At 40.0% G+C, this 15,126-nt stretch overlaps 1 protein-coding gene across 1 annotated transcript in view; it reads left to right on the top strand.

Moving 5' to 3' along the window:
• Positions 1 to 3,383, top strand: part of mc5ra (melanocortin 5a receptor) — a 28,098-nt gene extending 24,715 nt beyond the window's left edge. Inside the window, exon 4 of the mRNA XM_057833139.1 lies at positions 2,813 to 3,383. Coding sequence (XP_057689122.1) covers positions 2,813 to 3,383 — 571 coding nt within the window. The remainder of the gene's footprint in view (positions 1 to 2,812) is intronic.
• Positions 3,384 to 15,126: the final 11,743 nt, after the last annotated feature.

Below are 15,126 nucleotides of genomic sequence, written 5' to 3' on the forward strand. Positions count from 1 at the left end.
TTGCAACCCACCAAGATGTGTTTGAGGGTTGCTGAGGCTGCACATTGGTGACATGCTGGGTCCTCTCCATACCAAAGATGAAGGTTGGTTGGAGAAGGCAGGACATCATAGGTGGCTCTTATGATGAAACTCAACCTGTTAGACTCCATGCTCCACAGCTCGTTCCAGGTGATTTTCCTCCTCTCCACACCCTCCCACTTCATCCAGCGGCCTTGCTGAGCTTGGGAGACTGCTTTGGCACACCTAGCTGCTTCCTCCTGGTGGCGCACCTCCTCCACTACCATGTGCCGCCGTTCGGTTGGAGTAGCCTTTGCCATGTGGGTGTTGCTGCTTCCAATCCAAGGCCCCCTCTGCCATGTTGGACGTGCCCCACTATATCCCGGTGTCTGAGGGCGGTCTTTGCAAATGCGACTGCTGCATATGGCTTCCATTTTCTCCCCGTTGCTAGGGTTGGAGCAGCACCTCTGACGAATGGATCTCGGGATTCTGTGAGGGTCATCTCCAGCCTTGTTTTGGCACATTTGTACTCCTCCACCATGCTTGAGATTGGTAGGGAGAGGGCTCCGTTGCCATACAGGCCAATGCTACTAAGGCATTTTGGCAGTCCAAGCTACTTCCTCACCTGTGCATTCACCAGTCTCTCTAGTCGATTGGCGTGGGATAAGGTGACCTCATAGACGGAGATTGGACACATAAGACGGGGCAGCAGTCCAAACTGAAAGCACCACAGCTTTAATTTCCCCGGGAGAGCAGTGTTGTTAATCTGCTTGAGGCCCGTGATGGTATCCTGCCTGAGTTGTTCCACCTGCTTCGAGTCTTTAAGTTCTGCACTATACCAGCGGCCAAGGCTTTTGATTGGCTTCTCCAGAACTGTTGGTATTGGCTCGCCGTTGACGTGGAACCTCTCATTTGCAAGCTGACCTTTGACAATGGAGATACTGCGAGATTTGCTGGGTTTTATCTCCATTCGTGCCCATTTGATGTTTCCTTGGAGTTTATCCAGCAGTCGCTTGGTGCATGCGCTTGTTGTTGTAATTGTCGTCATGTCGTCCATGTACGCCCTGATTGGAGGAAGGCGCAGCCCGCTCTTCAAACGCTCCCCTCCAACCACCCATCGCGATGCGCGAATGATAAGCTCCATTGCCATGGTAAACGCCAGTGGGGAGATGGTGCAGCCCGCCATTATGCCTGTCTCCAGGTGCTGCCAGGCAGTTGTACTAGCCTGTGTTGTGACACAGAACTGGAGGTCCTGGAAGTAGGCTTTGACCAGCCTGGTGATGTCCTCTGGGACTTGGAAGAAGTTGAACGCGGTCCACAAAAACTCATGAGGTACCGACCCGAAGGCATTGGCAAGATCTAAAAAAACCACATGCAGATCTTTCTTCTCCTTCTTGGCCGTCTGTACTTGGTGCCAGATGACATTTGCATGTTCCATACATCCTGAGAAACCACTTATCCCTGCCTTCTGCACTGAGGTGTCAACAAAGTTGTTCTTCTGCAGGAATGCTGAGAGCCTCTGGGCCACAACACTGAAGAAAATCTTTCCTTCCACATTCAGAAGACTGATCTGGCGGAATTGGTCGATGGTTGAGGAGTTCTTCTCTTTAGGAATCAGGATCCCTCCTGCCCTTCGCCATGCCTTTGGAATGCTTCCTTTCTCCCATGCCACTTTCATCAGCTTCCAGAGGTACTTCAAGACACTCGGCGTGTTCTTATAGAGCCTATATGGAATGCCGTTGGGCCCAGGGGCTGAGGCTGTTCTTGCCCGCTTCACTGTGCTCTCAACTTCACTCCATGTAGGGGGCCTTGTTTCCATCTGGTGCTCAGGTGGCTGGATTGGTGGCATGTCATCCTGAATGCTGATTGGCACATGCCTCTCTTTGTCCGAGTAGGTCTTTCTCAGGTGCTCCTCTAGTTCCCTTATGGGTGCTTTGAGGGTCCCAGTTTTCTCCTTGACAAAGAGATACCACTAGGAGGCGCCAGGCCGAAGGGATAATATTTCAATGCAGTCGGCTTCAGGCTGGGATACCTCTCATACATGCCAGATATGAAAAAGATTGAACATTGTATCAGAGAGTTATTAGTCATTTTTTGAATTTGGTGTTTTGCCCAAAAAAATGGCTGACTTTGGCACCCCACCCAGGTCAGGCCCGTGAATGAAAATTCACCATTTTGAGAACTTAAAATCTCATATGTCTCATTACATTCTCACCAATTTTGAGGAGGATCCAACTAATTCCCTAGGCACCAAGGTCTCAGATGTGCACCCTGTAAATCGATAAAAATTTCACATTCAATCAAAAATATCTGATTCCCTGTTGGGTTTGGAGTATGGGTGCAAGAGACTTTTTGGAGCAGTTTTGCACAAGGTATCGACTCCCCAAATTTTATCGCTCTACGTCGAAAAAACATAATGGAGAGGCCTTTTTTTTTTTAAATTTAAGGATGCGCCACTGAGCCATTCTGTTACGCTTTTCGCAACGATGCAAAATTATCAAAATTTACGCAAAGCCACATGTACGTGCAAATTTTGGTGGGTTTTTGGGCATGTTCAGGCCTCCAAATTGGCCAGTTTCATTTGCCGAGAAAAAAAAAAATCCTTTGCATTACAATAGGGCTCTCGCACGCTTAGTGCTCGGGCCCTAATAAAATAAACTACAAAATAAAATTCTGGCTGTGTGGCAACATTTATGTCAGGGAGTTCCAGCAAGAACTTTCACCCCTGGGAACAAACTAAATACATACAATAAGAGATACATTATCTCACTTCACAAATGAGTGGTAACCTAAACAGAATGTTTGTTTTCTGCAGGTATATTACTATCTTCTATGCACTGAGATACCATAACATCATGACAGTGAGGCGTGCTGGCTTCATCATCGGGGGAATCTGGACCTTCTGCACCAGCTGTGGAATTATTTTTATCATCTACTCCGACACCACCTCTGTGATCATCTGCCTGGTGGCCATGTTCTTCATCATGCTGCTTATTATGGCATCACTTTACAGCCACATGTTCATGCTGGCCCGCTCACACGTCAAGCGCATTGCAGCACTGTCTGGTTACAACACCATCCATCAGCGGACCAGCATGAAGGGTGCCATCACACTCACTATCCTCCTAGGGATCTTCATTGTCTGCTGGGCTCCCTTCTTCCTCCATCTCATCATCAGGATATCCTGCCCAAAGAGTGTTTACTGCGTGTGCTACATGTCGCGCTTTAACGTGTATCTAATCCTCATCATGTGCAATTCTGTCATTGACCCGCTGATCTATGCCTTCAGGAGTCAGGAAATGAGGAAAACCTTTAAGGAAATTTTCTGTTGTTTCAACCTAAAGAATTTCTACACCAGCATATGTGCTCTGACTGATAAGTGCTGAATGATACAGGCAAACAGTGAAATTAAATATGACACTCGAAATTTATCGAAACAACAACAGTCTAATAGTGAATTTGGGAAATTTATTAAACCATAGGTGGAGATTGGGGGGGTTAGGGCGGCAATGTCTCCCGGTGGCTGACAAGATAGACAACAGGATTAAAAAAAAGTCTTAAATAGCATTATTATGTAAATTAGAATCATATTTTGAGACAATTCGATTATATACAACAATTTGGCAAAGCGCAGATGCCGAGATATTAGTCTTTTAATCTGCCGGTTAGCTACGCCTACCATTATAGGGCTCTAGCATCCCCAACAGGAGGATGACGTCGGCATTTGTTTTACTATTCAGCCCATTGAAGGGGAATTATTCAGAATGAGGAAAATGCAACGAAGAGAGCCGCAAAATGTCATTGTTTCAGTCAAATAAATGGTATGGTCATGACAAATAAGTCTTGAGCTAAATGGAATATGAAATAATAAAAATGCATTTATTCAGTACGACATGGCAAAATTACTCCATAATGGTCAAAACTGTCGACCTCACCTTTACTTTCGCACCTCCCGAACGATATTTTATGCCACCGTAGTTACTCGGGCTTTTGTCATTTCACTGCCCCGGCTTCGGAGAATGTAAAAAACCCATGAGGCGTGACAGCTAGCCGACATGCTAACCCAAACCGAGTAATGTTTCAAAGTCTTCGAAGCGAAAAATTACTCATACCTAGCCCGGACATTTCACACGGCAGTGGCGTTGTGGATTGACTTCGCCGATCAGCAACCCGCCCGGCGGCGAGCAAGTTAGAGCTCGCCGTTCCCTGCTGAGGGCAGAGGGCTCGTTTGAGGGGAAGCAGCTGGACAATGACTGCCGGACAAACCAGCCGACGCCGGAGGAGCGCGTAGCTGCCACATGGTCAACACAAATATGGCAAAACAATGCTTTACTACTCGGAGAAGACATAAACAGCGAGAGAGTCATAGAAAAGCGGCTGCAGTTGTTGTGCAGCTAACATGGCAGAATGTGTCTGAGCCTAGGCGAGCTTTTCTACATGCCCATCCATGATCAACGTAAGTAAATAGTCCTTTATTTAAAGAGAGTTTGTAGTGTTTACTTTGTAATCGCTGTATTCGCGGCCATTTTTAACACAAAGTTGCAATTTCTGATCGGGTGGAAAATTTGACAGAACACTGGGCACACCAAGAGGGCAATAAGCCGAGTATAGTGACCTCCCGGCGGGGGGATGTAAGACAAGCCGCCGGTCGTCGGCCGAGTGGACAAGGAGCATGTCAGCCACAAAATGCAAGCCACCTCCGTATTTAAATGATCCCAGTATTTGACATAATACAAAACCCGATGTTTACTCACTTCCTCGTAAGTCCAATGGTCCCACAGTAGTAAGGCTTGTTTTGGCCCATATCTGCCGGTGAACGGGAACATTTTGAAACCCCAAAAAGGCTCTCACGCCTCTCCCCGGTGCAACAACATTGTTCTGCGGCCGTTTGGCTGGCGTGATGCGAAAAATGAACAAATTAATCCGCAAAATCAGCTGAATCTGAAGTCCATCTACATGCTATAAAGCAATGCTGTACTGTAAGACGCTGACCCCGGTGACGTCACATTCGCAATCCTCCTCAAAACAGGAAGTTATTCATTTTCATGGCGCGGGATTAAAAAATTGAATATATACAACAATCACACATCCAAGCGGTCCATTTCATCCAGGAGGATAAAACACCGCGTGAAATATGAAATAAACATGCTTTTTGGTGTCACATGCACTTTAAAGGGGTAGTTCAGAATTTTTGACATAAGGCTTAATCTTCGAGTTAGTGGTGGTTTAATTAGTAGGTGGAGTTGATTTCAACAAATTCCGTGCAGTTTTTTATTTATTTGTTAGTTTCAGGGCTCCGGAGTGGCTAAGCTAGCGCGAGTCAACTAACTTGTAGATTAAACCTAATGTAAAAATTCTGAACTTCCCCTTCAAAATAACGACCTAGCCGGTAGCCGATAAAATGTTATCTATAAAAATTAGAAAGCAATAAAACAAACAACAAAGCTTTCAAAAGCGTCAAACAACAACTTAGCTTGAACCAAGGATAGAACACAAACAATGTAAAGATGTACTGTATATTAATGTTTGTATCTACACATGTATGAAATAACATTTAAATGGTCTCATAGAAATATAGCAGCGTATTTCAATGTATGCAAAACAGCTGTTGTTAAAAAAGAAGCTGCATAATGTACTTATTATTTATTCTTTATCCGCAAAGGAGGAGGGCAAAAATGCAATAACCTGTGCATGTGTTGACTACAGCACTGAGAATAAACATCTCCTTTCCCAGGGATTGATCCGTGGTTTGGAGATAGAATGCTTCAATAAAAATATTAACTTCTGTATTTCAGATATTGAAATAAACCGTTCAATAATATGTTAACTATGAAGAGTCACTGAAGTAAAAACAGTCAAGATGCATGTATAATGCACTGTAATTACCAAAGAGCTACTGGAATGTTAACTGAATTAGTTCCCAATGTTCACAGTGGTAAGGATAAATACTGAGACAAAGTAGAGCACTGTTAAAGAACCACCATGAATGTTGCTGTAAAAGGTAACAGATTTCATCTGGTAAGGAATGAGAACATTGTATGAACAGTTAATAGAAGTGTGTTTAAATATCAGTAAAGGGTAAAATCTATTTATATATTCTTACACAAATGTTCTTCACAAAGCACATTTAAATTACCGTATTTTCCGTACTAAAGGGCGCACCTAACAGCCTTCAAATTTCTCAAAAGCAAACAGTGCGACTTATAATCCGATGCGTCTTACATATATGGATCAATATTGGTTAATAATATGACATTCCCTTTATCGCAGCACCATCTAGTGGATGTATAACGCAACCCCAACCACTGCTACGACTACTACTGCGCCTTATAATGCGGTGTGCCCTATACAGTGGGGCAAATAAGTATTTAGTCAACCACTAATTGTGCAAGTTCTCACACTTGAAAATATTAGAGAGGCCTGTAATTGTCAACATGGGTAAACCTCAACCATGAGAGACAGAATGTGGAAAAAAATACAGAAAATCACATTGTTTGATTTTTGAAGAATTTATTTGCAAATCATGGTGGAAAATAAGTATTTGGTCTATACCAAAAGTTCATCTCAATACTTTGTTATGTACCCTTTGTCGGCAATAACAGAGGTCAAACATTTTCTGTAACTCTTCACAAGCTTTTCACACACTGTTGCTGGTATTTTGGCACATTCCTCCATGTAGACCTCCTCTAGAACAGTGATGTTTTGGGGCTGTCGTTGGGCAACACGGACTTTCAACTCCCTCCTCACCCTGTGGCGTCAAATGATAACAAGAACAGGGAGCAAAAATCCCAGAACCACACGGGGGGACCTAGTGAATGACCTACAGAGAGCTGGGACCACAGTAAGAAAGGCTACTATCAGTAACACAATGCGCCGCCAGAGACTCAAATCCTGCATTGTCAGACGTGCCCCCCTGCTGAAGAAGGTACACGTCCGGGCCCGTCTGTGGTTCGCTAGAGAGCATTTGGATGATCCAGAAGAGGACTGGGAGAATTTGCTATGGTCAGATGAAACCAAAATAGAAATTGTTGGTAAAAACACAGGTTCTCTTGTTTGGAGGAAAAAGAATACTGAATTGCACCATACCCACCGTGAAGCATGGGGGTGGAAACCTCATGCTTTGGGGCTGTTTTTCTGCAAAGGGACCAGGACGACCGATCTGTGTAAAGGAAAGAATGAATGGGGCCATGTATCGAGAGATTTTGAGTGAAAATCTCCTTCCATCAGCAAGGGCATTGAAGATGAGATGTTGCTGGGTCTTTCAGCATGACAATGATCCAAAACACACAGCCAGGGCAACAAAGAAGTCGCTTCGTAAGAAGCATTTCAAGGTCCTGTAGTGGCCTAGCCAGTCTCCAGATCTCAACCCTATAGAAAATCTGCAGAGAAAGTTGAAAGTCCGCGTTGCCCAACAACAGCCCCAAAACATCACTGCATGGAGGAATGGGGCCACAATACCAGCAACAGTGTGTGAAAAGCTTGTGAAGAGTTACAGAAAACGTTTGGCCTCTGTTATTGCCAACAAAGGGTACATAACAAAGTATTGAGATGAACTTTTGGTATTGACCAAATACTTATTTTCCACCATGATTTACAAATGAATTATTTTAAAATCAAACAATGTGATTTTCTGTTTTTTTTTTTTTTTTCCAAATTCTGTCTCTCATGGTTGAAGTTTAACCATGTTGACAATTACAGGCCTCTAATACTTTCAAGTGGGAGAACTTGCTCAATTAGTGGTTGGTTACTTATTTGCCCCACTGTATAAGAAAAGTTTTAAAATAAGCCATTCCATAGACTTCATAATATACTGACGGATCGCGGGGCTGATAAATAGGGGACCTGCATTGTTGGCTTGGCCGTCAAAGCTGACCGAGAGGAATCATAGACAAAGAGCTTTTTCGTTAAGAAAAATTGTGATTAAATGCCTAAATCCCTGAATTCATTATAGATATGGATGTAAAATAGTCTCGATTCTTGTTTGAAAGCAGAAAAAAAACGTTCAGTTAGCATTTATTTTACGTAAATATTGCAAACTATTATGCTAGTCAGTAGGCAAATGAGCGGCCGCCATATGTAAACAAAGAGCTTTTTTCGTTGAAAATTCTTGTGAATAAATGCTTAAATCCCTGTATTCTTGATACATATCGACGTAAAACAGTCTTGATTTTTGGTTAAAAGCAAAAAAAGTGCAGTTAGCATTTATTTTACGTAAATAATGCAAACTATGATGCTAGTCAGTCATGAAATTAGTGGCCGCCATATCACTGACAAAGAGATTTTTCAGTTGAAAATTCTTGTGAATAAATGCATAAATCATTGTATTATTGATACATATTGACGTAAAACAGTCTTGATTTTTGGTTAAAAGCAAAAGAAAAAAACGTGCATTTATCTTTTTTTTTTTACATAAATATTGCGAACTATGAGGCTAGTCAGTAAAGAAATTAGTGGCCGCCATATGTAAACAAAGAGCTTTTTTCGTTGAAAATTTTTGTGAATAAATACGTAAATCCCTGAATTCTTTATAGATATAGACATTAAAACAGTCTTGATTCTTGGTTAAAAGCAAAAAAAAAAAGTGCAGTTAGCATTTATTTTACGTAATATTGCAAACTATGATGCTAGTCAGTAAGCAAATTAGCAGCCGCCATATGTAAACAAATAGCTTTTTCCGTTGAAAATTCTTCTGAATAAATGCTTAAATCCCTGAATTCTTTATATAGACATAAAACAGCTCGATTATTGGTTAAAAGCAAAAAAAAAAAAAAAAATGTGCAGCTAGCATTTATTTTACATAAATATTGCGAACTATGATGCCAGTCAGTAAGTAAATTAGAGGCCGCTAATGTAAACAAAGAGCTTTTTTCGTTGAAAATTCTTGTGAATAAATGCTTAAATCCCTAAATTCTTTATAGATATGGACGTAAATCAGTCTTTGTTCTTGGTTAAAATAAAAAAAAAAAAAAAAAAAAAAAACAGGTGGTTAGCAGTTATTTTACGTAAATATCGCGAAATATAATGCCAATACTGTAGCGCAGGGGTCCCCAAACTACGGCCCGCGGGCCGGATACGGCCCGCAGCCACATTTGGTCCGGCCCTCTGAACAAAAAAAAAAAAAAATTGTAAAAAAAAAAAAAATTTTTTTTTTTTTTTTTTTTTCAATAGAGTTATTTATGTCCTGGCTTTTTTCTGTGAAGAACTGAGCAATGGTTATTTGGTTATTATCTATTTAATTAATACAGTATTATTATATTATATTATATTACATGATATTATATTATATTATATTATATTATATTATTTTCAGGGGTGCACATAAGTGGTCCGCACATGCGTACTGGACGTAGACAAATGCGCTGGCCCTCAACGGCTTCCATACGCTTTTGCGTACCGATGGCTGACCACTCTATTTGCGGCGGACACGAGAAAATAACTTCTCAAAATGTCGATGAGGCAGGCCACACTGAGTAATTACTTCCGTGTTCCCCCACCCCCGTCAAAAGACAGACAGACGACAGAGACGTCACCGGAGCTACCGAAAAAAAGGACTTTTGCTGAAAAGTGGCTACAGGAGGTACCATGGCTAGAAGCGAATGATGCTCGCACGGAAATGCGGTACAAAATGTGCCGTGAGAATCCCAATGTCGCCGATTAGAGCAACGCATTTTATGTAGGGTCAAAGAATTTCAGCCATCCAAACTTTGAAAAGCACGAAAAAAACAGAGAGCATGTGGCAATTAAGCAAACTATCGATGTCAAACAGGACCCACTCGCCCTATGGACATGCGGCGGAATAAAGGTAATGAACAGCGACATGCACTGACAAACGTGTTTTTGCTCGCATTTTACAAAGCTAAACATGCACGTTCAATGAGGTCTTATGAGGAGGACATCCCACTTTTAAAAAGGCTTGGAGTTAATGTGGGAGCCGCATAATGCCCTTTATTTTGAATTGGTGCTTTTATGTTTATTTCTTTACATTTCACTTCAACGTAATGGCAATTTTGTTGTGCCAGTTGATGTTAATCAAGCATTAACTGTTAATATAATTAATCAAAGTTAATTGGCTCTAAGTAAAGCTTGTCATAAATTTATCGCATCAGGTGGGTCGGCTCTCAAGCTCAATGAGGACCAAGTCACATCTCCAGGTCCTCCTCTGAGAACCTGGGCAAAAAAATTATGTGCACCCTTGATTATATTATATTATATTATATTATATTATATTATATTATATTATATGATATTATATGATATTATATGATATTATATGATATTATATTATATTATATTATATTATATTATATTATATTATATTAAGGGCTGTCAAAGTTATCGCGTTAACGGGCGGTAATTAATTTTTTTCATTAATCACGTTAAAATATTTGACGCAATTAACGCATATGCCCCGCTCAAACAGATTAAAATGACAGCAGTGTCATGTCCACTTGTTACTTGTGTTTTTTGTCTCCCTCTGCTGGCGCTTGGGTGCGACTGATTTTATGCACCATGAGCATTGTGTAATTCTTGACATCAACAATGGTGAGCTACTAGTTAATTTTTTTGATTGAAAATTTTACCAATTTTATTAAAACGAAAACATTAAGAGGGGTTTTAACATAAAATTTCTACAATTTGTACTAAAATCTATCTTTTAAGAACTACAAGTCTTTCTATCCAGGGATTGCTTTGACAGAATATTAATGTTAATGCCATCTTGTTGATTTATTGTTATAATAAACAAATACAGTACTTATGTACAGTATGTTGAATGTATATATCCGTCTTGTGTCTTATCTTTCCATTCCAACAATAATTTACAGAAAAATAAGGCATATTTTAGAGATGTTTTAATTGCGATTAATTACGATTAATTTTTAAGCTGTGATTAACTCGCTTAAAAATTTTAATCGTTTGACAGCCCTAATTATATTATATTATATTATACTATATTATATTATATCATTTTTATTTTATTTACTTTGGTTCCGTGAAGAATCCAGAAAGGGTTATTTGATTGTGGCTTTCTGAAAAACAATACATTTTTACATTTAGGCACTCCTGCAATCGTCACACTTTTTCTGTTACAAACTGACCCCGGCCCCTCATCAGAGAAGAGAAGGGTTATGTGGCCCTCACAGGAAAAAGTTTGGGGATCCCTGCTGTAGCGGCTAATTTCTCCCATTGATTTTTTTTTTTCACAACATTTCAAGATGCATGCATGGTACGAAAAATATAATAATTACCTTGAATTCTCGAACAAATCCCTCCTGAGACAATCCTTCCTGTTTGTACGCGGTACAGCTTTTGTACTTTTTCAACCTAAATCCGGCGTTAGATTGCTGCATTTCACCGACTGCTAATAAATAAAGCGCAGTTCGGGAAGGCGTGAGGCAGTGAATGGGGAATGTGTCGCGTCAATATATTATGAAGTCTATGGCCACTCATTGATGGTGCGCCTTATACGCCAGTGCGCCTTATAGTGCGGAAAATACGGTACAAATCAAATTTTGCATTCATGTCAATAATAAAATTGGTTCAAAACATATGTGTTGCATGTCGGCCGACATTACATTCCACAATAACCCGAGTGTTATTGAAGATAAATGCTTTAAAACATTGCCCATACAAATGTTCCTTTTCAAGTAAATATAATTCATCTTTATGTTTTAATCTGAAATTTAATGTGCCGTGTTTCCAAAATTAGAATTTTCACGGGTAATACATTTGGTAGCTGGGTCCTCAGTGTGGACTTACCAAATTCTGAAACAGTATTGCAGAATCTTAATCAATTACTAAAACGTGAAGCATTTACCAGGGTTTAAAAACTACAGAATCTGATTGTTAATAATGCAACGTCCTTGGCTTCCTTGGCATGCATTAAAAATTAGTACTCTATCTAGTCTTGAATAAATTCAACATGCTCTGCCTCTAATCTGAATGGTAAAAAAAAACTTACATTCCACTTAATTTTTTACTATTGCAGCCTTCCTTTTCATTAAAACACCGCTAATCATCCTGGATTGATGGTTATGTCTAAAAATGTAAATGTAATACTGTATTTTAAAAAGTGTATGTTATTGTATGTGATTTTATCTGTGTGAATAATGGATAACAGGAAACAATACTGTATGGAAATATGATAAATATGTTTTGCAAAATCAAAACCAAACCAGGCATTTCAGTTCAGTTCAGTTTTTATTGCCTATTTTATAATTGGTACGGTCCATATAAATTTTTATATAGCAGAAATAGATCATGTTAACTATGGATTTTATTTTCATTTGTCTGGTTAAAATGCAACGACAAAATCACGAGCTTTTTCTGTATAAGTATAAAACTGATTTGTGCTGTGGTCACATGAATGTGGAACAGATCATCTTGACTATATTTTCTGTCATGGTTTATCTTGTGGTTGTGTTTTTGGTTTTCCTCGGGAATGGAAGAAATATGTTGGACTATTGCCTAACCTGTCGGTTTTACTGTTGATCTTGCTTCCTAATTGGTTGCATTTACACTTCTGAATGGTGCAAAAACTTGTGGGTACACCTTCCGAGTGGCAACCGTGACTTGACATAGTTGGTGGATTCATGACTGTTGTGAGTGTTTTATGAATAAAAGTGTGTGAAAAGTGAGCACATCTTTTGCTTACTAAAAGGTGGTGAAACTTTGTTTAAAGGTACTACTGTATATAGAATTTACAGTGTAAATTTAAAATACTTATCTACAACCTCTAGCAAAAAGTATGGGATCACCAGTCTTGGACGAACACTCACTCATACATTTTACTATGTAGAACAAACTCAGATAAAAAGCTTGAAAAAATAATAAATTAGTTCAAAAGTGCAACTCTTTAGCATTCAAAAACACTAAAAGAAATTAATAAAGAACCTTGTGGTGGTCAGAAAATGTTACTTTAAAAGAGCAAGCGGGGAGAAATAAATATAGAATCACTCCATTCAGAGGAAATTGAATCATGACAAACAAAGAAATAACAATCAAAACACATCTGTAGTATTTAGTAGCACCACCTCTGGCTTTTATGACAGCTTGCAGTCTCCGAGGCATGGACTTGATGAGTATTCTTCATGAATTTGGTGCAAACTCTCTTTGATTGCAGTTGCCAGATCATCCTTGCAGGTCGGAGCCTTGCTGTGGACCATTTCTTTTCCAATTTCCACCACAGGTTTTCAATAGGGTTGAGATCTGGGCTATTTGCAGGCCATGACATTGACTGGATGAGTCTTTCTCAAAGGAATGCTTTAATAGTTTTAGCTCTGTGGCATGATGCATTGTCATCTTGGAAAATGATATCATTATCCCCAAACATATTTTCAATTGAAGGGATAAGAAAGCTATCTAAAATTTCAATGTAAACTTGTGCATTTATTGACAATTTAACCCCAGCCATCTCCCCAGTGCCTTTGCCTGACATGCAGCCCCATATCATCAAGGACTGAGGGAATTTTGATGTTTTCTTCAGGCAGTCATCTTTGTAAATCTCACTGGAACGGCACCAAACAAAACTTACAGCATCATCACCTTGTCCAATGCAGATTCTTGACTCATCACTGAAAATAACCTTTATCCAGTCATTCACAGTCCATGATTGGCTCTCCTTAGCCCATTGCAGTCTTGTTCTTTTCTGTTTAAGTGTCAATGATGGTTTCCTTTTAGCTTTCCTGTATTAAAATCCTATTTCCTTTAGGCGATTTTGCACAGTTCTGTTACAAAGTTTGACTCCAGCTTCCTCCCGTTTCTTCTTCATTTGTCTTGTTCATTTCTGTTTTGAAGACATTTTAGTTGTTTGTCATGACGTTTGGATGCCTTCCTCGGTCTACCAGTACGCTTAACTTTAACAACCTTGCCATGCTATTTGTACCTGGTCCAGATTTATGATACAGCTGAGTGTGAACAGCCGACATCTTTGGCAACCATACCTGTAGCGTTACCATCTTCAAGAAGTTTGATAATCCTTTCCTTGGTCTCAAGAGACATCTGTCTTATTGGAGCCATGATTCTTGTGAATCCACTTGGTCCAGCAGCCCTCCATGGTGTGATAACTGCACTGTTTTTAACTGCTGACTAACGAGCAGATCTAATCTGAGGCAGGGGCCCAATTAAGGAAAGGAAATTGACTGGGTGTGTCTATGTTTTCTACTCAAAATGGAGTGATTCCATATATTTTTCTTCAGAATGGAGTGATTTTATATTTATTTCCCTGCACTTGCTCGATAAAAGTAACATTTACTGACCACCACAATGTTTTTGTTCATATCTTTTAGTGTTTCCGAATACCAAGGAGTTGCACTTTTGAACTAATTCATTATTTTTGCAAATTTTTATCTGAGTTTGTTCTACGTAACAAAATGTCTGAGTGAGTGCTCGTCCGAGACTGGTGATTCCATACTTTTTGGTAGGGGTTGTACTTGCATCCATGCTCCATCAATGCTCTGATGACTACACACAGAGCCCTGACCTTTTTTCACATGGACTGCCCCAAAAAGCCCTTTTTCTTCCCCTCAATCGAGAGTGTTCAGGTCGAACAGTCTGGGTGAACACATGCCTGTGCACATCCACGAGTGTCCCAGCAGCAACAGGAGCAGTGCTGTTTCACTTAGTCTCCACTTAGCAAAAACACATTTCTAAACCAGTGAAGACTTCTTACTAACAGTAAACTATGACATTTGCTGTTTAACCAAGTCTCCACTTGGCAAAAACACTTTTCTAAACCTCTGAAGACTTGATACTAAGAGTAAACAATCACGTTTGCTGTTTTTACATTTCTAGTACTGATCTGATGGGCCAAACACTCATTGCTTTGTGTTCGTGCTCGTTCAAGCAGGCACGCCATGCATGAGTTTAACACAGACTGCAGTTTCATTTTAGAACAGACATGGCAGTTGCGAGTAAAAAAACAAAAACTCACAAACTTAATATTAAATATTCAATATATATACAGTGGTACCTCTTCATACCAATTTAATTCATTCCAGGACCTTGTTTGTAAGTTGAAATGGTCGTATGTCGAGCAGGATTTATAATAGTAATAATAATAATACCTGTAATAATGTAACGAATCGGGATCTAATGTTGTGGATGTGTTTTGCGTGGTGTACCTGAACGCAC

Source organism: Corythoichthys intestinalis, chromosome 4, assembly GCF_030265065.1.
Source record: "Corythoichthys intestinalis isolate RoL2023-P3 chromosome 4, ASM3026506v1, whole genome shotgun sequence".
NCBI classification, from domain to species: Eukaryota; Metazoa; Chordata; class Actinopteri; order Syngnathiformes; family Syngnathidae; genus Corythoichthys; species Corythoichthys intestinalis.